Raw genomic sequence first — 23,661 nt, forward strand, 5'->3', positions numbered from 1 at the left:
CAGCTTTAAACTCCAGGTCTTCCTGAGTTTGGTCCAGGATTCTCAGATGGACGGTGTTATCTGGGAATCGTGGTGTGATGGGGTGTGGCACAGGGTGACCCAGGAATACCGAATTCTGCTCATCTGAGATCTTGCTGGGTTCGAGTGGCCAGGCCACTCCCTGTGCAAATGTGCACAAAGAACAATGATCAGTGACAGAGCAAGTTTGGAGCAAGAGACAGCTCTTCCTGCTTTGGTTCTAGGTCCCCAGCAAACTTGCACCAAAGTGAGCTGAAAGCCTCCTTCTTTCCTCAGCTCACCCCAGATCTCATCCTCCTTTCTATTGGAAGAAGAAGGTGGTTGGAGTCTGGAGATCAGCAAAAGCAGTCCAAAAAGGAAGAGAAGATAGAATTTGTCCCACCCCTCACACTCCCTTATGTGAATCCCCCTGTCTCTCCCCTGTGATCGTCCTTTGTCAGAGTCTAAATCTCCAAGTTAGGGATTACAGAGAGTAGAAACCAGGCACTTAGGCTCCATCTCACAGTCTTCCCTCCACTCCCCAGCCTTTGTGACTGACAACAATGGCTTGATATTTGAGGAGCACCAGCTCTGTAGCAGCACCAACCTGAACAGCATCCTGCAGACCATAGAGAGCGGGGGCTTGTATGTGGAGGATGAGAACAAGTTCATCTTCTGCAACGTCCTGGTGGGCCACCAGGCCAAGGCTCGGTTCAAGATCTGCAATGTGGGAAAGATCGCCTGTGATGTGAACCTCGTGGTTAAGCCCATCTCCAGTAAGGTAGGACGCCCCAGTCCACTTGATCGGACTGGTCCACTGTGGCCCTGGTCCACTGTGGTTGGCGTAAAGCCAGGGCGGGAGCTCTTGGAAACCCCTGCTGTGGAGCCTGCATCTCTAGTGGGAATTTTCTGGCTCTCAGCCTCCCTGGAAGTTGTGTGAGGGGACATACGTTTGTCCCAGTGGAAGTCTCTCTGGGTACCTTGTGATAAACGGGTTCACATGACAGAGCCGAACACTCCTGCACCAGACACTCGCCATGTCTACAGGATAGAGCAAGGTAGTGCCAGCTCTGGCACGAAAGAGGTTTGGGAGATGTCACTCTATAAAGTGTAAGATGAGGTGAGCATTTATTGAGCTCCTGCTGTATTCTGAGCACTGCGCTGATGTTCGTTTATCTCATTTCACCCTCAGAAGTTTGTATTATCAGATTTTCTCCCCGTTTTATAGTTAGGAAAATTGAGACTCAAAAATGCTGCATTCTTCCCCTAGGTCCCAGAGCCTAGAGATATATAGCTTGGTTTAAAACGAAGCTTCATCCACTTAGTAGCAGAAGTGAAAATCGCTCAGTCATGTCTGACCCTTTGTGACCCCCTGGACTGTAGCTCACCAAGCTCCTCTGTCCATGGGATTCTCCAGGCAAGAATACTGGAGTGGGTTGCCATGCCCTTCTCCAGGGGATTTTCCTGACCCAAGCATCGAACCCAGGTCTGCTGCATTGCAGGCAAATTCTTTCCCATCTGAGTCAATACCAGCTAGAAAATAAGTGCCTATCTTGGGCTCTGCCAGACCAAAACTGCCTTCCCTCTCTGGGTTGGACCACACTGAGACACTGTTTCCTTGCCGTGGAACAGAAAATTCAGGAGACCAAGAGAAAGGACTGAGTCAGTGGGTTTCACTCCCTGTTAATTTCCGATCAGTGTGCTGCAAACACTGCTGAGTGTCTCTCAGCCACATCAGTTCTCTAGTCAAAGGTAGAGTCTTGACCCGGGTGGTCCTTGTGCCCCAGAGTCACATGAGAGTAAGTTCTTACAGCTAACAGTGGTGGCGAGGTGACCTAGAGGATTGGCCAGCCTAGAGCTGACGGTAGTGTGCGTTCTTGGGGAACGGTCACTGCAGAGGGCCAGGGCTTGGGAGACTGTCATCACTCTCTGGCCTTCTTGGGACAGGAAAGGGCAGCTTTCTCCCTGTTCCATTGCTAAAAACATAAGAAATGAGCAAGCCTGACTTCTAAACAAAGATAGGTTTTTAACAGGGATTTGTAGACATTATGTTGTTGTCCTCCTCTGTTTTTTTCTTTTTTTACATGAAGCAGAATTTTAATTTCTGGCTCTTACAAGACCTTTTACAGTAACTCAAAAATAAAGGGATGGAACAAGTCTTATCATTCCAATCTACCCAATGTAACTCATTAGTTACCCAGGCACCAGTTCCTCTGTATTTCTTCCACCCCTTTGGGAAAAGGGACTACAGAGAAGCCTAGCACCTCTTGAGCAGTTCCATTCATTCCATGAATCAGTAGGCACTGATGTGCTTCACCTTCTAGCCCAGGCTTCAGAGCTTGCACTGTATTAACCTTTGGTGATGGGTGCATCCCTAGCTGAATCTGCCCTCACATGGCCTCAGGGGCCCAGTGACCAAGGCCCACACTTTTCCAGACAAATGCATGCTGTCATCCTTCCTTAATGTGCAGATTATCCTTTGGAAAGGGCAAAGAAATTATACTCTCAGCTTAAGAGCAAGAAGGAATAGTCAGTCTTGAATCCCACCTGCCTCCCATGAGAATAAAAAATCCTTTTGAGGTCATACCCACAGTCTTCCCCAAACATTGCTCCAAGACAGGAGCAGATAAAGTGCTGCAGAAGGTGGTTCTAACTAGCACTCTTAAAATTGCAAAGAGCAGAAGCCCACTCAGAATGGCCCCACCATAACAAGGTTTGCCTCAGTGAATCCGAGACCTCACACGCAGGATGGAACACAGCCTGTGGCCAGAGGCCTGGGAGACTGACTGGAGTTGTCACCTGAAATCAAACTTTCAGAAGATCATCTGCCAAAGGCCACGCGTCTCTCACACATGGTGTCTCCATTGCTCCTTTCTCTCGTCTGGCTTCTAGCCCAAGCCTCACATCAGTAACCACCAGAAGTCTCTGGCATTTTAAATTTATTTGTGTGTGTGTGTGTGTGTGTGTGTGTGAGAGAGAGAGAGAGAGAGAGAGAGAGAGAGAGAGAGAGAAAAGTGGGGGTGGGGTGGGGTGGATCTGCTATCCAAGATACAGTTTAGTTCATCTAATTGCAAAGACCACAAGTCTGGCCAAGTCCAGCCAATTAATGCTTACGGTTGGGTCCCCAAGAACCCAGGCCACACCTTCCAGGAGCAGGATTGTCCAAGTAGTGGGACATGCCTGCACAGAGCTTAGAGGAGGGAAGTCACAGCAGGGCTAGTAGAGATGAGCAGCAAGCCCTGTGCAAACATCGAGTGGTATACACACCAGTCCCTGCTCCCCTTCCCCTTTCCAGGTCTTTGCCCGCATCACAGACATCTTTGAAGTGGAACCCAACAAGATGTGTGTTGCTAGCCGCTCACACGCCTTTGCCACAGTGTCCTTCACCCCACAGACCATGCAGACCTACCAGTGCATCTTTGAGGCCACCTTGGATGGCTTGCCCAGGTACCAGCTACCCAGCTCCCCTCCTCCAGCAGGGCTGCAGGCCATGCTGTCTGTGGAATGTCCTTCCTGCCTTGCTAGGCTGACAGGCCTCTATCTTCCCGTTCCCTGCAGCATCCTGGCCAAGAACCGAAGCCTTGTGTTTGATATTGTTGGAGAGGGGAACCTCCCTCGGGTGACTGTTGTGCGACCAGTTCTCTACAACCAGTATGGAAATCTCTTACTTCTCTTTAAGAGGCTTCTGCTTGGTCGTTCAGAGACACTGCCTCTTATCCTCAAGAACAGTGGTGCCATCCCCGCCAAGGTACTGCTGGAGGGTGAGCATGGGGTGAAAAGGGAGAGTCTTCTAGAAGCGAGACTTTTGATGTTGGGGTCTCTGCCATCCCTAACTTGTGAGGACTTCTTTCATGTTCCTCATATGGGAATGTGGGTAAGACATGGCGCGTGCAGAGGGAACCGGGGTTGGTCTGATTACTGGGACACTGATGCAAGGCACACTGGAAATGACGTTGCAAGGCGGTGAGCAGCGATATACACCAGGCTGAATGAATAGGATTATGGGTGTTCTGAGTGTCTTTATTTTTTAACTTTTTTTTCTGTAATGAACACTGCATTTGCAATAAAGAAAAAAAAAAATGAAAGAAACTTCATCAGGGGTGAGAGATATAACATCTGAAGGGACTTTGGGTTCAGCACTTAAGTTTTTATTTTACAGAAAAGGTGATAAATCGTTTAAGTATTATTCAAAGAACTGTAGGACTTTTGAAAATGACCTACTCCTATCTAGAAGATACTGGTTTTTAGGAACTCACGTTCATGCAAGTCCTCATAAAGTGATGAATATTCATTTCCATTTTATTTTTGTTGTTGCATTAGTTGCTTAGTTGTGTCCAACTCTTTGAGACCCCCATGGACTGCAGCCCACCAGGCTCCACTGTCCATGGAATTCTCCAGGCAAGAATACTGGAGGGGGTAGCCTTTCCCTTCTCCAGGGGATCTTCTCAACCCAGAGATTGAACCTGGGTCTCCTGTATCACAGGCAGATTCTTTATCATCTGAGCCACCAGGAAAGCTGTCATTCCCACTTTATTAGTCTAATTTATATTTTACAACTGATTTGTCAATAAAAGAGGGCTTCGCAGCCCCATTTTAACACTACATAGCTGGGTGTTCCAGAAAGTCCCCATACCCTCTGGACCTCTGCTTCCTTATTTGAATAGCAAGAGCTGAGCTAAAATTTTTATTTCTCCTTTCCAGGTCTAATATTTATTATCTCTCTCAATAAGAAACTCAAAACAGTGAGGCCTAGGCACAATGATTTGGGGTTAAGAGGGGTACTTCCCCAACTCAGTTCCAAATGCATGAGCAACCTGTAAACTTCACGCTCCATCTTGTCTTCCTTCTGCCAGCTGCATGTTGACCTACAGGACCAACTAGGAGTCTTCTCCCTGAAAGGGAAGCCTTCTACCTCCTACATCTACATCACAGAGGAAAACAAACCACAAGCAAAAGGTAAGTAGGGTGAGTATAGCTTCTGGAGAGCAACGGGTGCCGGTAGCCGTTTTGTTAGGAATTAATGTGTACTCAGCCTGAGTCAGATGCTCAGCCTTGTCACCAGCGGCCTCTCTAGGCAAGACTCCTTCCCACACAAGGGCTGCTTTCCCTTGAGTCCAGGTCTTTACAGATACGTATTCCTTTAAATTGACTCTAGATCATGTCTGTCACTTCTCATTGCAGCAAAGAAAGCTCACACAGCTTCCCTGGTTGTTCCTCCTGGAGAAGTAGCTGAATTTGATGTTGTTTTCCACTCCAAGAAAGTAGGGAGAGTGGCAGGCACCCTTCACTTGTCAGTGATCAACAACCAGTACGAGGATACAGTCATCCACATGGCGGGAGAGGGCTATGAGGATGACATCACCTTGGACAACATCCACGGGCTGGTGGCTTCCTCCAGCCAGGAGTCCTCAGATATCTCTGAGGCCAATGAGGAAAGCACCATGGAAGACTTGGTGGCAGGTGAGAGAAGAGCAACGAGGTGTTGACGACTGTTGGCCCTTGGGTCATTTTTATCATTTTATTTTTTAAGATTTTTTTTAGATGTGGACTATTTTTAAAGTCTATATTGAATTTATTACAACATTGCCTCTGTTTTATTTTTTGACCACGAGGTGTGTGGGATCTTAGTTCCCTGACCAGGGATCAAACCCTCAACCCCTATATTGAAAGGCAAAGTCTCAACCACTGGACCACCAAGGAAGTTCCTCTTGGGTCATTTTAAATAAGAATGAAATTTAAACAACAGATTGGCTAGCTTCCTGGGAGTTTAGGATGGCATCTCCTCCTTGTTACTGTTTGCTCCCTCAGGCCTGGCTCAGTCACCACATCCTCCATGTGTTCCCTCTAGGAACATTTGTTGAGCATCAGTGTGCATGTGCCTGGAGTTCCAGAGAATAATTAATAAGAGAGTCTACCCCATAGGGAACTTTTTCTGTGAGCTCAAATTCCAATTTAGTTAGTTAATAAGTGAAATTTAAATTCCAGATTAGCTAAGAAGTGAATACATGTATCTCTGGAATTTTCCCTGTCTGTATTTTCGAGCTGGCTTGTGTTGGTATTGTCTGTTTCATCTGTATCATGTGTCCTAGACATTCTAAAGGAAATGGTCTGCTGGTTGAATTAGAGAACGTGTAAGTTTGTGCTTCCCCTAGACTGTTCCTTGCAGCCTCACTACTAAACATGCTGTCAGAACCTACAGCATCGGCATCACCTGGGAGTCACTAGAAATGGGAGTTTCAGACTCACCCCAGCACCTCAGACCTATTGAATGAGAATTTGCTGTTTAACAAGATCCCTCGGTGATCTGTGTGTGTGTTAGAGCTGAAGACGTGCTGCTCTGTATTCTGTCAGGCACCACTGCTGCATTTGGTTAGCTGCATTCATTGGGCAGGAGAAAATGTACTTCATCATTATTATCAAAAAGCATCCGTCAGAACCCTGACTGTAGCTGACTGCTGTGAAGTGAGTTATAAACACAGTCTCACAGTTTTTCTAGGAGCTTAATTCCAGTCCCAGAATGTAGCATCAGGCAGTCCCTACAGCAGGGGTTAAAATCAGTGCTCCTCATGAATCTGGTGTTTTCACCTCTGTTTGCAGCTACAGGGTGGCATCTCTCTTATCAGGGGTCAAGCGGGAGCCAGCCATGAACCCTAGTTCAGAAATCAGATTCCATTTACTTCTAATAGGGTTATCAGGTTTGGAAAATCAGAATACAGCAGTCCCCATTAAATTTGAATTTTAGATATTAAACATGGATTTTAGGTAAACCATATATAACTTTGAGTATATTTATGTCCCCAGATTTTGCCTCGGACATTACTTATACTAAAAATTACTTGTCATTTATTTGTAATTCAAATTCAATGGGCACTCCTGCATTCTGCATGGCAGTTCCAAGCCTTAATAGTACTGTTTCAGCAAACGGAGTTGAGGGGGTGGTTGTGTTTTCCTTTGTACAGATGGAGGTGAGGACCAGGATGGGTGGGTGGATGGAAGGATGGTCAATAGATGCTCCCGTAGGAGAGAAAGCATGCTGCCAAGGGACTCCAGGTTTCCCGGATGACCATCCGAGGAGGGCAGGGTCGCACAAGGGTGAGGTACAGGCCCCTCAGGGGAAGGAGCCTGCAAGACAAGGGGGGACTCACTGCCCCCTGCTTCTGCCCCCTAGCTGCTCTGCTGAATCACATCCAGTTCGGGGACTGCCACATTGGAACCAGCTATAATGTGAGCTTCAGCATCACAAATCACAGCCAAGCGAATGTGATACGGTTTGAATGGCCGCTTTTAGCTACTGTTTCTTTCTCCCCACAGGTAAGTGAAGGACAGTCCTTGTTTTCCACACTCCCTTAGGCCTACACCAACCCTGACTTGACTGTTGACCCATCCCACAGATACATGGGATGGGGTGGATGTGTCCCTCACTCACACTTGGTACCAGAAGGGTCCCCTCTGGCCTAAGAAAAGAGAGTGAGGTCTGCCAAGTCGATGGCTAGGCCGATGCTGAGAAATTCCATGATGAAATAGTGTTCACTATGATGAAAATAGGGTTGACCTTGTGGACTCCTGAAAAGGTCCCAGGGGCTCCCAAGGGTCACTAGATCACACTTGACAACTGCTAAGGTACCATGTACATCTGTCCATAATTTGTATGGATCATATGATTAAGAAGTACAGATGGTTAAGAGTATGGTATCTGGCACCATCCTACCTGGATCTGAATCCAGATATTCTAATATTAATGGTATGACCTTGAGCAACTTACCAGTTTCCTTGCCTATAAAATAGGGGTTATAGCTGCACATCTATAGAGTTGTCATGGGGGTTCGTAGAATTTTGTAAAGGTTTAGAATAGTACATGAAGCATGTAACAGTTTGATGATATTAGTTCCTCATGTTTTGCTTTTTATTTCTCATAGTATTGCATTGTATGAATATTTATTTTTTTATTGGGGTATAATTGCTTTGCAGTGTTGTATTAGTTACTGCTGTACAATGAAGTGACTCAGCTATGTGTATACTTATATCCCTTCCCTCTTGAGTTTCCCTCCCACCCTACTATCCCACCCCTCTTAAGTCATCGCAGAGCACTGGGCTGAGCTCTCTGAGCTATATAGCTAGCTGCTCTTGCTTTTATGATGCTATTTCTAAGAACCTCATGTACATATTTAAGATGATCTACATGTATGTTCTTGAATGATGCATTTTTGCCAGGACTTTGGCTCTACCCCTAGAATGGCACCATCAGGCATGAAGAGTCCTCAAGATTGAATTCCCCCAAATACTAATACAAGGCTCTTCCACAGATGGGCCACCTCCACCCTGGCTGTGCCAAGGACGTAGTGGTGACCATGAAGTCAGACGTGCCCATCAACCTGAAGAAGATGGGGGTCAAGTGCAAGGTCTCCAAGATCATGTTTCCGCTCCCTGCAGACCAAGTACCTGACTGGGATGACCGCATGCGGACGGTCAAGTGGGTGGACGTGCCCAGAAACACTCCCGGGACTTTCACTACAAAACGAAAAGTGAGTAGGAGCACCAAGCCCCTAGACTGGCCAGGCTGCCGCGCTTAGATGCCTACTGCTGTCGTGTTCAGTGTCTCATCATTTCGTTCTTTCATGGAAGAAAGAAACCGTCCCCAGTCACCTGACCTGGGGTTCCAAAGCGGCAAACTGAACTTCCAAGCATGCCTCCTGCCATCCTCACCACACATACCACACAAACCACTCATCTTCATTGGCAGAGCTTTCGTGTAAGTCTCAGTATCTAGTTTCTAGATGAGCAAGTCCCCCACCTTTTTCTATTTCAGAAACCTCACGACTCGTCTTTTAGCTGCTTCCTTTTTCCCTCAGTGTCCAGAATTAAGTTAATCTCTTGTTTGGTCCATGCATGCCACTCCTTTCATTATTCCTTAGTTGGTTTCTTTTTAATAAAATAATAAACAGAGATGAACCCATACCCAACACAGGAATATAACCAGGATTACCTGTGTGCTTCTCAGCCATTCCTTCCCACCAACCGAGAGGTGGTCACTATCCCAGGATCTTGTTTGCTCATTCCCTTGATTTTTGTTTTTAGTGCTTGTTTAAATTAACCTGTGTGTTCTGCATATTGTTTCAGTGTGGTTTAGAACTTTATTTTTTATAGGTTATTGGGTGTGGTCATTTGTGTTGCTGCGTTTGGCTGTAACACACCCATGTCACTGCTATGTAGAATTACATTATTATTTACCCATTCTTCTTTTGAAAATTACTTAAGGTTTGCTACTGTGGACAGTATTTCTGTGAGCATTATAGTTCAGGTCACATGGTCTTCATTTGCAAGAGTTTATATTCCTAAACTGAGTCACGGGAAGTGGAAATGCTGAGCCATAGGGTATGTGAAAGCTCAGCTTTCCAAGATAAAGTCCAAGTGCTTCCACAGAAGCTCTCTGCTAGCAGGAGTAAAAATTGGTACAGCCCACTTTGGACAACACAGGCATTATCTTGGAAAAACATGATATTAGTTATTTTAGTTTTGATAAGCTCTTTTGTTCCTATGGTGGCGGTTTATAGTTTAGCCGCTAAGTTGTGTCCGACTCTTTGTGACCCCATGGACTGTAGCCCACCAGCCTGCTCTGTCCATGGGATTTTCCAGGCAAGAATACTGGAGTGGATTGCCATTTCCTTCTCCAGGGGATCTTCCCAACCCAGGAATCGAACCCAGGTCTCCTGCATTGCAGGCAGATTCTTTACCAACTGAGCTATGAGGGAAATATCCTCATCATATTTATCACTTATCTTTTCACTTTCTTTAGTGTATCTTTTCATGATTATCTCCATACTGTTTTGTTCTAAAGTATTTTGATTATTCTTGGCCCTTTGTTTTTCTAAATAATTTTTGAATCCATTTAAACAAGTACTATGAAAACCCTGATGGAAACCTGATTGGAATTGGATTGTATCTATAAATCAGTTTAAGAAAAATTGATCATTTTATAACATTAATTCATCAAGGTGTATCTCTCTTTCAATATCAGTATCAGTTCAGTCACTCAGTCGTGTCCGATTCTTTGCGACCCCATGAACCGCAGCACTCCGGGCCTCCCTGTCCATCACCAGCTGCCAGAGTCTACCCAAACCCATGTCTGTTGAGTTGGTGATGCCATCCAACCATCTCATCCTGTCGTCCCCTTGTTCTGCCCTCAACCTTTCCCAGCATCAGGGTCTTTTCAAATGAGTCAGCTCTTTGCATCAGGTGGACAAAGTATTGGAGTTTCGGCTTCAACATCAGTCCTTCCAATGAACACCCAGGACTGATCTCCTTTAGGATGGACTGGTTGGATCTCCTTGCAGTCCAAGGGACTCTCAAGAGTCTTCTCCAACACCACAGTTCAAAAGCATCAATTCTTTGGCGCTCAGCTTTCTTCACAGTCCAGCTCTCACATCCATACATGACTACTGGAAAAACCATAGCCTTGATTAGACGGACCTTTGTTGACAAAGTAATGTCTCTGCTTTTTAATATGCCATCTAGTTTGATCATAACTTTCCTCCCAGGGAGTAAGTGTCTTTTAATTTCATGGCTGCAATCACCATCTGCAGTGATTTTGGAGCCCACTGCCCATACAAACAGTGAAAGTGAAAGTCGCTCTTTAGGTCTTTTTAAAGATTTTTTTTTTTTTTTTGGCTACTGCTCAGTTTCTTTAATATTAATAAGACTCTTTAGGATTTTTTAAATTTGTTTTTGAGTCCTTTTCTTAATATTTATTTATTTGGCTGCATTGGGTCTTAGCTGTATCACGCAGGCTCTTTGTTATGGGATCTATCGTTGCACTGTGAGGGCTTCTCTCTAGCTGTGGTGTGTAGGCTTTAGTTGCCTGTGTGTGGCATGTGGGACCTTAGTTCCCTGACAAGGGATCGAACCTGCGTCCCCTGCATTGCAAGGCAGATTCTTAACCACTGGGCCACCAGGGAAGTCCCTTGAGTCTGTTTTATTAAATTATTTTTCTAGGAATTTTCCCTTCAACTAAGTTTTCATATGTATCTTCATAAAATTATTTATAATGTTTTAATCATGTTTAAGTATCTGTAGGGTAGACAGTGATGTGTCCTTTTTCATTTGATGTTGGTTATTTTTATTCTGTCTTTCTTTTATTCTTCTTGATCATTCTCACCAGAGTTTTTCTTAATCTTTTCAAATTAACAGCTTTTAGTTTCACTGATCCTCTCTGTTTTAGATTTATTTTCTGTTTTATTAATATCTGTTCCTATCTTTATGATTCCTTTTTTATAACCTTTTTTGGAGTGTATCTGACCCCAAAACTCATGCCTGTGCAGTAGTTTGCTCTCAGTAATTTTGTGTTACTCAGTTTCTTCCTTTCCCATTTATGAGTCATTTTAGGTTTGACCTCATCAGATATCCTGGAACTTGGGTTTGTGGGCTGGTGCTCACTTGCTTGGGTAGGATGAAGCACTGTCTCATCTCCCCATCATTCCCATGAGGCAGCTGGCTCTGCATCACTGAGGACATGGCTGTCTTTGTTGCAGGTGATAGAGACTGATCCCGAGCCGGCTTACTCAGTCCTAGAAGAGAACTATCGAGAACTGCAGCTGCAAATCAGTGCCCACGTGAATTTCGCCTCATATAAGTGCCAGACTACCGATGTGCACTTTAAGGAAACCCTGGTTTACCAGACTCGAGTGTTTGAGTGAGTCATCAGAAGCCTCCTGACGCTCTTAGAGTAGTCCTTTCATTCCATCATTCACTCACTCAAACATTTATTCCGTGTCCACGACAGCACAGACCAGACATAACATCTGTGTAGCACGCACCAGAGGGTCTTCGTAGGTCCAACAAAATACTCAGACCCACAAAACTATTCAAGTTCACACTTGAAATCAAGATGTAGACTTGATTCAGCTTCAGTGGGAACAGTCCTTGCAATGGTCCGTATCACCACCCAAAAACTATTCTTATTGCCCAACTCTCTGCCCCAAGTGACAGCTCAGACAGTATCCATGTTGGTGGGCATAAGGTTCATCTTAGCTTGGAAGGCCGTGACCAACAGAAGCCAACATTTCTCACAAGCACTCCGTGGCTATAGCTTCCAGGATTCCTGCAAGGGACCTGCCCGGTTACAAGAGTCACTACACTCAGAGAACCCCAGTGCTATGGCTTCCCTCCAGGTATCATGATTTCTCCCAGCCCTGAAGCAAGTTAGCAATCAAGGGTCATTTTTACTGTAAACAACGTTGTCTCATAATATAGATGATATTTCTCTCTTATCAGGCTTCCACGGACACAGAACTCAAAAACTAATTCAAAGTCAAAACTGTACTTAGAAGGAGAAGGGGTTATGTTAACCCTTTATTCACACTCAGTTGGTACAAGGATGCATGGGTCCTGCTCTCAAAGAGCTCACAGTGGGTGTTGGGGGAATGGGTGAAAATGGTTGAATTGATGGTTACAGTCCAATGCTCTGGGTTTGCAGTAAGCATCCCAAAAGCAGACCAAGATATGGGGAGAGACAAGTGTCTGGGAAGGCTTCCTAAAGTGGTGGACCAGCTGAACTTCAGAGGACAAATAAGAGGTGGCCAGGTGAAGTGAGAAAAAGGGTCTTCAGGCAGAGAGAAGGCCTGTGACTCTTCTTTGAGAATTACAAACACAAAAGTGTAAACCACTGACATTTCTACTTTGTAAAAATTGGTAATTAATTGTTCAACTCATTCTGCACTTTGGCCCTTAATGTATCCTCTCAAATTATCATAGAACCAAAAGCTAGGAGACAGGAAGTGGGATCTTCTGCTGGTGGCCATTTCACCTACCGTGGGGGTCACCAAACTCTGGCCCACGGCCCAAACTCAGCAGCTGCTTATTTTTGTAGATACAGTTATGCTGTATGTTGTGTGGGCACACAGTCAAGCTTGTTTGTCTATTATCATCCAAGGCTGCTTCCACAGCAAAGGGAGCAGCTACTGCGGAGACCTCTGGCTCATGATGCCCAAAACCTTTACAGAAATGTTTTGTTCACCCCTGGGCCTAAACCAAGAGTGCTTCTACTGGAAGTATCCTGTGCCGCTGAGATTTCTCCCCTTCATAAAAATTTGCTTTAGCCTAAAGACCAGTGCTCATAAATTCACATAGTTCATAAATTCACACAAGCCCCTGAGGCCAAAACACTTGACTTCATGCACAACTACATGGTCTACCTGGACTGGATATAGGGCATCTAATCCTTCAGCCCCTCCCTTGGACCTATTCCCCCTGCCCCCGAGTCCCAGCTCCCACTTCTCCCCTAAAATGGGGAAGAATGTGTGTGTTTTTTTCTCACTTGCACAACCATTTCCTTGAATCATCCTCTTGTGACTGTCTGTGATCACGTTTAACAGTGACTCCAGAAAAAGCTTCTGTCTCCCAGTTCTTACCACAGAGCAGGAAAACCTGGGGCACGACGAGGATTCGCTAATTCAGAATCTGAGACAAGTCAGTAGCTCAGCCAGTGAAGACACTTCAGGCGGGGGTCAAATGATTTCTGACCATGAGGACATTATTTCTGGGGGAAAGTAATTCCGGAAGGTAGAGGCCTTGGAGTTTTCACCTGAGGGAGATACTGTATTATGAATGGATTTTGTTTCCTCTCCCATGGGAATTTTTCAGGATGACCACGATGCAGGCTGAGAGCTCAAGGCACAGTGTGCCAGGGGTATGCAAGACGAATGAAGAGCTAAACATCTGGATTCTTTGGCTTGTAATAGCTATGTATATATTTTTGTGCTTTAGAAGGAACTATAATTTTAAATCACATGCTTGATTTCAAATAAAATTGCCTTTGAAGAAACATTTAGGAAACAAAGTGACTTGACTTTAAAAAAAAGTTAATGGTACAGATGATGTGCAGACAGGACAAAAACCGTCTTCAACGTGTTTCTCACATCCGTTCCCTGATCTGTTTGCAGGTTTGAACTGATTAATTCAGGAAATGTGCAGCTGGCATTCAACTGGATCTCAGAAGAGACAGCAAAGGCTGTCAGCTTTGCCATGCCAGACAACCAAGGTAAGTGAGGTGACAGGTAAAACCCAGGGCTTGAGCTGGGCCCCCAATTAGTAGAAGAGTCTGGTTCACGGAGAAGCAAGCACTGCTCCAACCGCCCCCTTGGTAGCAAAGAAGCAGAGCAGAGGCCCCCTAGCGTCTGCAGAGCCAAAGGGGCCCAAGAAACTCCAGAACTGAACTCTGCCTCCTTGGGCCCCACAAAGCTGGTACCCCCTCTCACAGATCCCTCGGAGTCTTTTCTTTTAGATCTTAACCTTCTAGAAATCACAGACTCTTGGAGAAGCTAATGAAATCTGTGAACTGACTCCCCAGAAAAACACACACCCATGCCCAGTTTGCAGTTGGTACATGTAAAGAGAACCCAGCCCTTGGTGGGCAAATGTCCAGTACTACTCTTTCAGTTTGGAGATTCCCGTGGACTCTTTCCAATGGACTCTTTTTCATGGACACTCCAGATTGTGAACCCCTGCTTTAAAGCAATGATGCTCCAAAAAATTATTTCACAGCCCATTATTCTTAAGGCAGATGACCCACAGACATCTACTTGACCCATACCCTTGAGTAAAAAGGAAAAACACTTGAAAATGTGATGTAATTAATAAAGAAGTATTTTTCATGAATCTCCTGTGAGACACAGCTAATTCCTTACCCGTGGGGCCCAAAGTCAAGTATACCGGCTAGGAGAGGTGAGCCCACAGACCCCATAGAGAGTGCCTAAGGACCTATATGAGTGGGCTGCCATCACCGCCCTCCCACTGCAAATGCAGAACATCACTGGCACTCTTCTCTGCCCCCAGGTTTCTCCCAAAGAGACCAGCTTAGCCAGGCCACGCTGCACACGCTCAGCACAGTGGACAGTGCCATGGACCACTGGAATGAAACTTCCCTGCCACCCTTCTCTGTGGAGCCCATCTCGGGTACCGTGCCAGTGGGGAAGACTCAGAAGCTCAAAGTAAAATTCTCCCCACTGGAAGTTGGAGACTTTGAGAGCAATCTTTTCTGCCAGTAAGGAGACTCTCTCCTAACCCCTCTTCTGTCCCACTACGACCACCATTCTTTCACCCCAGCCCCATCTAGAGCCCCACACTACCACATTTCCCTCTGGAAAACAAGAGGAGTCTGGTCTTTTGTATTGTTCATCAACCCCCTGTGGACCCTGCCTCCTGCCCACCTGCCCCTTCCCAGCTACACGCAGGATTCCACTGGGGCAACCGAATGGTGGGCAGCCAGCTGGGCTCCAGTCCTGGGCAAGCATGGCCTTGGAAAAGCTTTCTTTTACCTTTTCTGAGGCTCAGTTTCCTCCTATGTAAAATGCAAATAACAGTACCCACTCTGTAGAGTTGTTGTGAAAATGAAATGAGCTAATTCAAGTGAAGAGCTTAGAACGGTGCCCAGCGCACAATAAGTACAGTTAAGCATCTGGTGGTAGTGGTGACGGAGGAGGTGGGCCTGGAACATAGGAAGAGAGGAGCAGATGGAGTCCAGGTCAGTTAGAGGAGAGCTGATCCAATAATATCTGGCAATGAAAGTCCCTGGGGGCTCCACGGAGGACACCTGCCTTAGAGGAAGTCTGTGACCCATGGCGTGGGGTGGCAGAGACCTACGTGAACCATAAGACCTGTGGAAAACATGCAGTCACACCTGCAGAGACCCTTCCCACACCTGGGCCACCTGAGCTCGGTGCTGGGGATAGAGGTCTGCTCACATCTCATTCACTTTCTCCGAGGAGCTCAGGGTAGTTTTTTGTTTTGTTTTGTTTTCTTAAGGATGCCTGGGTCCTTTTTCGTGTCCCATTAGATGCCAATGAAAGAGCTCAGAGGGAAAGACTCTGTGCTGACTTTATAGCAGGGAGGTTTTCTCACCATTGGTAAAGGAAGTAACTTGAGGCCAAAATAAGGCAAGCTGTTGTTCAGTCACTTGGTCGTGTCCAACTCTTTGCGACCCCATGGATTGCAGCACGCTAGGCTTCCCTGTCCTTCACCATCTCCTGGAGCTTGCTCAAACTCATGTCCATTGATTCTGTGATGCCATCCAAGCATCTCGTCCTCTGTTGTCCCCTTCTCCTGCCTTCAATCTTTCCCAGCATCAGGGTCTTTTCTGAGGCACCCAGAAGGAACCAGAATTCAGGCTCCCTGTACTCAGCCCATGCATGTATTTATCCCTGTTGCGATTAATTAGTGAATACCTACTGTGTATCATGTACGCCTCAAGGCACTGCGGTTTTGTTGTCAACCAGACAGACCCATTCTCTGTGCTCATGGAGCTCCCATTCTCGTGGACGTCATATCCATTTCCAACCACAAAAGCAAGAACTGATTAAAGAGTTAAAAATAGATCAAAATAACCTTATTCTCTCAGGATTCCTAACCTGCCACCCGGAGAGCATGGCCCAGTCCTGTCAGCCAAAGGGCGGAGCTCCCTGCCCATCTGCCATTTTGACCTGAAAGATTCAGACTACATCATCGGTCATCGGCGCAACCCAGACCTCCGAGGGCCTAGTGGTGGGGCTCTGGATCCAAACACCCGGGTGATTGAGTTCACCAGCGTGGGCATAGGAGGGAAGAATCTCCGGTGAGTGGTGTGGGTTTGCACTGCTAAGTCGCCTCAGTCATGTCTGACTCTGTGCGACCCCATAGACGGCAGCCCACCAGGTTCTGCCATCCCTGTGATACTCCAGGCAAGAATACTGAAGTGGGCTGCCATTTCCTTCTCCAATGCATAAAAGTGAAAAATGAAAGTGAAGTCGCTCAGTCATGTCCAACTCTTAGCGATCCCATGGACTGCAGCCTACCAGGCTCCTCTGTCCATGGGATTTTCCAGGCAAGAGTACTGGAGTGGGGTGCCATTGCCTTCTCCCGGGTTTGCACTAGTTGAGTTCATATCAGTTCATCTTTCTAAAAACCCGGAGGGAAAAATTCAGAGAGGCAAGCTAGACTGACAGCTAGAAGCACACTTGCTATCCCAGGGGTTGACTTTATAGAGAATTTTTCCGGTGAGGAAGTGGATTTCTGTCTCCTTAGTTTTGACACTCAGGAAATTTGAAAGACATAAAGCATGATCCCTGACCACCACCTAGACCACAGAGGATCACTGGGACAGAAGGGTCCTTGGTGGTGTTATTACTCCAAAGTCCAGAACTAGAGCCACACGTGGGACCCCCAAGTGAGATGCAGTTTTTGTTTCTACAGTAACAAAGTGGCCGAAACAGTTCTGATCCCCACATAAGGGGACTGTGCTAGGGAACAGTCTAGAAAGGTTTCTCTTAATCCGCAAGCCCCTCTCTCACTCTCTGCTGTCGCTTCTTCCCCTTGGGCAGGACCTTTACAATACTAAACCCGACCAGTAGCGCCTATGCCTTTTCCTGGGTCTCTGAAGAAATTGAAAGTCTCCAGAACCCTCCAGCCTTCACGTGCCTTACAGAAAAGGGCCTCATCCTCCCTGAAAAGAAAGCTGAGGTATGTGTGAATGGGGACCGCTCGACCCAGGGCTTTATTCATCCCATCCGCCTCTGCAGAGCAGGTGTGCTGCAGAGCATGGTAGAGTTAGGGAGGGCAGCCTGAGGGTGTGTCCGTCGACAAGTGTTTCTAAGGTGGTTACTGTATGTTAGCCAGTCCTCATGAACAGGACAAACCTGAGCCATCTTGGTTGGCCGTGGAGAGACAGAGAGCTTTAGTATTTGAAGTTTTAAAAATTGATATTTCAAAAGCAAGGAAAAGAGAGCTGGACACCAGTGCCTGGGGACTCTAGGACTCATACAATAGCAAGGAGCCGAGTTATTTTTGTCCAGGGACTGACAGCCGTGAAAGAACAGAGATGTATCTTTACTTGGTCAGGCCAAAGGGCAAAAGAGAACAGCAGAATCATGTCCCACGATTTAATCCTAATGTCTACACAGTGATTTAGAGCAGAGGGTCATATTTAAAGAAATACAATCTTGCTGGCCAAAGCAGCTCTGTGGGCCCCGTGTCCTATAAATTCTACAGAGAATATTGGGGGCAGAAATAAATCCATGAAACAAAGATTACAAATTGAGATGCCTTCAGAAAGATCATAAAAATGGAGAGCACAGGCCAAGGGTCAATGACAGGGAATGGTGGGCACCAGGGTTGGCTGGCCACAGTGCTTCTCTGGGGACAAATCACCACACACAGCAGTGAGCCCAGGATTGCCAGTTCTCCCGAACTTTTCAGGAAAATTCCGAATTCTACCTGAATCTTTCCATTTTTACATGCTATCCCAAGACATGGCAGCCTAGCCAGCAGACCCTTGGAAATAGAAATGAGCGGGGCAGAAGCCCTTAGAAATACTTGGTGGACTGGGCAAACAGACATGGATGTTACTGGTACAGCCAAACTTATGTGCCCTTACAAAGACAGGGGAGAGGAAGCGACGACCTAGTAATGTCACCCGGCACAACCCCAGGGCTGGCATGCCTTTAAGGTACGTGGAGCAAACACACAGAAGCGCCTCTAACCACCGTGCTCCAAACTGTCTTCTTAGGTTATCTTCCAGTTCACACCTTCCCATCTGGACATCTCGGAGGCATTCTGGACTTTCTTAATCCCTGAACACAACATCACAGTCCCTTTCCTGCTGGTAGGCAAAGCCACTGACCCTCTCATCAATTTGGACAAGTCACATATCAACTTCAGTTGTCTCCTCATTGGTAAGGCTGCCCCGCTGGTTTGTATATTTTAGAGTTGGCATGACCTGTGGGGGAGGGGTGTTCCCCCTAGCAGGGGAACTCTTCCTGGTATCTTCTAGAAGCATGTCAGAGGGCCTCTTTTTGCTATTCACAGGGCCACAGAATATTTAACCTCTCAATCTAATTTCCATCAAGTGTCTTCTAAACCTACACACTAATAACCTAAGAACATTGAGGGAGCTTGCTGCAGAGCCTACTTGGAAGATTCCCTTGGGGTCTGGATTGACTAGTTTATCCCCAGAGCCCCATACTAGCCCCATCCTACTTGCATGTGCCCCCAGACTGTGGCCCACAGTGGTCACACCCCTCTGCCATCCTTTCACACTCTTGCCCAGTTCAGCAAATATTGTTGAGCCCCACATGGGAGCCAGGCACTCTTCTGTGAGCTGGGAATGCAGAGGACAAAGCCCATGTCCTGATCTTCATGATGGTTACATTCTAGTAGCAGGAAGCAGGCTACCAAGAAATGAAAAGGTGAAATATGTAGCAGGTCAGGTGTGGATAAGTGTTCCAAAGAATAAAATAGAGTCGGGGGAAAAGGAGTGCCAGCGGGCAGTGGGAAGGTGACATTTGGGCAGAGACTTGAAATAAAGGAAATGATGGGCAAGTCCCCCTATAATACTGTGACGCTGTCACATGGATGTGATGTTTTGTGTATGTGTGTGTGTGTGAGAAGTACAACTGAAGTCAGAGGATTTGTTTTAGTAATTCATTAGGCTAGTTATAAAAGTAGCATTCTTTATAAGTCAATCAGTGTGGTGTTGTATAAGGAAAAATACAATAATCACTGCCCGCCTCCCTCATTCTTCCCTTTCCATCAGAGGAAACCATTGTGAACAGCATGGTGTGTATTATTTCCATGCATTTCTTACACTGATACATATAATAGGTAGGAGGAGATTGTAGCATTTAATCTGGTTTTGAACAAGTAAGTGGGCAATGTGGCATAAGAATAACAGCAAGACAATTTGGGGATGCAACGGTGGTGCATTTCAATATAATTATTACGTCACAGATTAAAGAAGAACCAGGTACTGGCACGTGCCAAAGAGTCATTGCTAAAAATTCAGCAGACGTTCTCAACAAAAACTCTAGTAGTAAAGTAGGAATAGAGGGAAAAAAACTTCAACAAAGATTAACCAAAATCAAGAGGCAAATATCACCTGGTAATAAAGCACTGAAGCCACTTCAATTAAAGTCAGGACTTAGGCAAGAATGGTCATTGTCACTGTCATTATTGGACCCTTTGTTAGTGGTTTTAGCAAGTACAATAAAATAAGAAAATTAAATATTTGGCATAAACATTGGGGAAAAAAAGAGACAAAATTGTCTCATTATGCTATTGCTAATGACAGCATACATAGATAAGCTCAAGAGACTCTAGAGAAAAGCAAAACACTTCTAGAACCAGCAGGATAATTTAGGAAGTGGCTGTTTGCAAGTCGTATGCAAAAATCAATGGTTTCTCTTTCTTTTAGCAGTAAGCACCTAGAAACAAACAGAAAATTCCGTTCAATACTGATAAGACCTATATAATAGCTAAGGATAAATGTAACAAGAAAAGCACAGGACCTATATGAATAAAACTGTAAAATGTTATTAAAATGCCCTCAAGCAGAATCTGAACATTTGTCCATTCTCCCAAAAATTAAATACAAATTTAATCAAGTTCTCAATAAAATCCCAGCTAGTGTTGTCTAAGAAAACACAGGATGCACAGCTTAATTTGAATTTCAGATAACAAGGAATGATTGTTTAGTATAAATATGTCCCATGCAATATTTGGGACATACTTATACTAAAAAAAATTGTTTACTAAACCTGGCAACCTTAATCCTAAAGGATTGAGTTAAGGGCAGAATTTGGTAAAGTGATTCTAAAGTTTATGTAGAAAAATAAATGCTCCACAGTAGTCAAGGAAAGTAAGAAAAAGAAAACTAGTGATAAGAGATACGTTAGTCAGGGCCCTGTCAGGACACCCGTGACACACCTGAAATTTAATTCAAGTGGGTCCGATGCACAGATGTTTCATAGAGATACGGGCAGAGCAGAGGGGCCTACAAACCCCCATTAACAAAAGCAGGAAGGCATTGAGTCTAAAGGAGCAAGAAGGATCCCAGGAGAGCTACAACCCAGGCCAAGTGGCCACCTACGAGGAGCAGACAGTTGATGGGGTACAGTTTTAGAAGGAAGAGCTGCAGCGCCTTGAGAGGAAGAACACTTGTAGAGTAAAAAGAAGGAAGAGAGGTGGCCAAAGGCTGAGGAATTTGGCAGAGGGAAGAAAAGAAGCTGGAGAATCCCTTCTAAGCAGGCTTCCTCTCGCCTGCTGAGGTGCGTCAGGAGCAGGCACGAGGCCTCCTCTGAGGGTGGTGTTTCCTCCTCAGGCAGGGAAGCCAGGGAGACTGTGAAGATCATCAACAAGGAGGAGCAGGAGTTCCACTTTGCCTTCCAGGACACCTCCCGGTATTCTGAAGCTTTCAGCAACAGCCTGGTTGTATGTCCCATGGAAGGCTGGGTCCCCCCACTGTCCAGGTAAAAGAAAGGAAGCCCCCAGGACTGCCCTTGCCCAATGGCAGGGGTCCCAGGCCTACTAGCCAGGAGAATCAGGTTCCTTTAGAGAGCCCCGTCTCTGAAGTCTCTCTCAACTCTAAAATTTGGAGCTTCCCAGTTGAAGCTAGTGGTAAAGAACCCACTTGCCAGTTTAGGAGACAGAAGAGATGTGGGTTTGATCCCTGGGTCGAGAAGATCTCCTGGAGGAGGGCATGGCAACCCTTTCCAGTATTCTTGCCTGGAGAATCCCATAGACAGAGGAGCTTGGCGGGCTATAGTCCATAGCATCACAAAGAGTCAGATACTACTGAAGCAACTTAGCAGAGTGTCCTATCTCTGAAGTCTCTGCCACCTCTAAAATTGAGACATTACAGTTCCATCTCTGTCCTGCTTATCCCCTGTTGATAATTTTCATGATGAGTCATAGAACACTGAGAACTTTAAGCCCTTTTTCTCAGTATTTTCTTATGTTTATATTCTTCTCCACACTGTCCACTGTGTTTGTGAATCCCTAAAGCAGTGGCCTGCCGTGCCTGGCAAACTTTCAGAATTCACCCTGATTTGGAGTTAGGCTGCCTTCCCCTCCTAGTGTATGTTGATCTATGGGGCTTATCTTCTTCAGCTTCTTTAACAGATTGGTCTAGTTACCCAGTCTGCTGTCATCTTCCCCAACCAGGTTCCCAATTGATATTTTCTTCACACCGAAGAAAGAAGGAGATGTGAACTTTAATTTGATCTGCAATGTGAAAAAGAAAGCCCACCCTCTGACCTTAAATGTCAAGGCTGAGGGCTACTCTGTGAACGTGGAGGTCAAATGCAAGGACAGGAACGGCTCCGTCACTCTCCTGACTCCCAACCAGACTACCATTGTCAACTTCTATGAGGTAAAGGTGTGAGAAGGCCCTGCTCTTTCTGCTTCCACACTGGCTGGGAAAAGCAATGCATGTGAGCACCCAGAATGTGTATGGCTTTGATGTGAAAAGAAAGCTTTTCACATGATATGATAAGAAAGCTTTTCTTATTTTACTTTTCAGGGGGCAGAGAGATGGTAGGGAAGGGGAAGAATGCTTATCTTAAACATACAGGAAGGAGGTTTTGCTACCAAGTGATCTCTAAGAATTCAGCTGTCATCTTCCTCTTCAGATAGGAAGGACTCCAGCACTTTGTAGCTCCTCCTGGACTCTGGCTGCGTTATGCTAATGATACTCACTCAGCTCACTAACACCATGGGTTGTCGCTGCTTCCCAAAGGGTATTTCCCCCAACACGTTACATACCCTGACTCCAGAGAAGGGAACCATGGTTTGCACTCACTCAACATACAGCTCTGTTCTCCCTCAGGTGGAATTGAATGAGTGTGTCCGGTGTGAATTCAGCTTTATCAACACTGGAAAGTTCAACTTCAGCTTCCAGGCGGAGCTGTCTGGCCCTAGATCCCTGCTACAGTACTTGGAATTTTCACCCACCGATGGCAGTGTGGACGTGGGGCAGAGTGCACACGCCTCCCTGTCTTTCCGGCCATTAAAGAAATGTGTCTTGAAGGGTCTGGAACTCAAAATCAAGGTGAGGTATTAATTAACATTGTCCGACACTGAACGCACTCACAACATTCTGTCTTGAGAACTGTGTCTGATGTCCATCCTTAGCTGCAAGGCAGGATGGGAAGTCAAGCATGTTTCCCAGGCAAGTTGGCAGCCAATCGGAATCCTGCTAATGAGGAAGCCCCAGGAAGCAGATGTTGGGTGGGAACTGACAGGTCTCTGCACACCCCTCTGCCTTCGAGCTGAGTTATTGCTGCAATGATTCAAGAGCCAATGTGGGGCCTGGTTGCAGAGTCATCCACCTTGGTTTCCTTAAAGAAACTTAGAGCCTGAATCAGAATCTCTGAATCAGAATCTCTGTAGAGATTCTGCACATGGAGTCCTGGGACCTGAATTCTTTTAAAGCACCTGACTGCTTCCCTCCTTCACCTGAGGGTGTAAGGGCCCTTTTCTCTCACTTCTCCCTGTCATCTCTACTGGATACTGGACATTCTCTCCCTGACAGATCAGCCACGGTCCAACATTTACGTGCACCATCTCAGGCTTTGCTGTGAGCCCAGCTGTCCATTTCTCCTTCACCAGCTACAACTTTGGCACCTGCTTCATCTACCAAGCTGGCATGCCCCCATACAAGCAAACCCTGCTTGTCACCAACAAGGAGGAGACAGCTATGAGGTAAGCAGACTTGCCAGAGCTTCCAGATGATTCTGCCACTCCTGCGGGTCCTACAGCCTCCACACAGCTGAGGTCCTGCCAAGACAGAGAAAGGATTATAAGCACCTCTAGCACAGATGGGCATGAATCCTGAGTATCCTTTCCTCACTGCTAATACTGATATTT

The 23,661-nt window shown here is 46.0% G+C and overlaps 1 protein-coding gene across 1 annotated transcript in view; it reads left to right on the forward strand.

Moving 5' to 3' along the window:
• Positions 1-23,661, forward strand: part of HYDIN (HYDIN axonemal central pair apparatus protein) — a 419,919-nt gene that overhangs the window by 375,445 nt on the left and 20,813 nt on the right. The window contains 17 exon segments of the mRNA XM_055554109.1: positions 543-778; positions 3,293-3,444; positions 3,556-3,745; positions 4,851-4,953; positions 5,179-5,457; positions 7,166-7,308; positions 8,301-8,519; positions 11,523-11,683; positions 13,932-14,029; positions 14,824-15,031; positions 16,385-16,597; positions 17,343-17,481; positions 18,527-18,692; positions 21,116-21,263; positions 21,958-22,165; positions 22,622-22,843; positions 23,327-23,496. Of these exon segments, the coding sequence (XP_055410084.1) occupies positions 543-778; positions 3,293-3,444; positions 3,556-3,745; positions 4,851-4,953; positions 5,179-5,457; positions 7,166-7,308; positions 8,301-8,519; positions 11,523-11,683; positions 13,932-14,029; positions 14,824-15,031; positions 16,385-16,597; positions 17,343-17,481; positions 18,527-18,692; positions 21,116-21,263; positions 21,958-22,165; positions 22,622-22,843; positions 23,327-23,496 (3,055 nt within the window).

The sequence above is a fragment of the Bubalus kerabau genome, chromosome 17 (assembly GCF_029407905.1).
Source record: "Bubalus kerabau isolate K-KA32 ecotype Philippines breed swamp buffalo chromosome 17, PCC_UOA_SB_1v2, whole genome shotgun sequence".
Taxonomy (NCBI): Eukaryota; Metazoa; Chordata; class Mammalia; order Artiodactyla; family Bovidae; genus Bubalus; species Bubalus kerabau.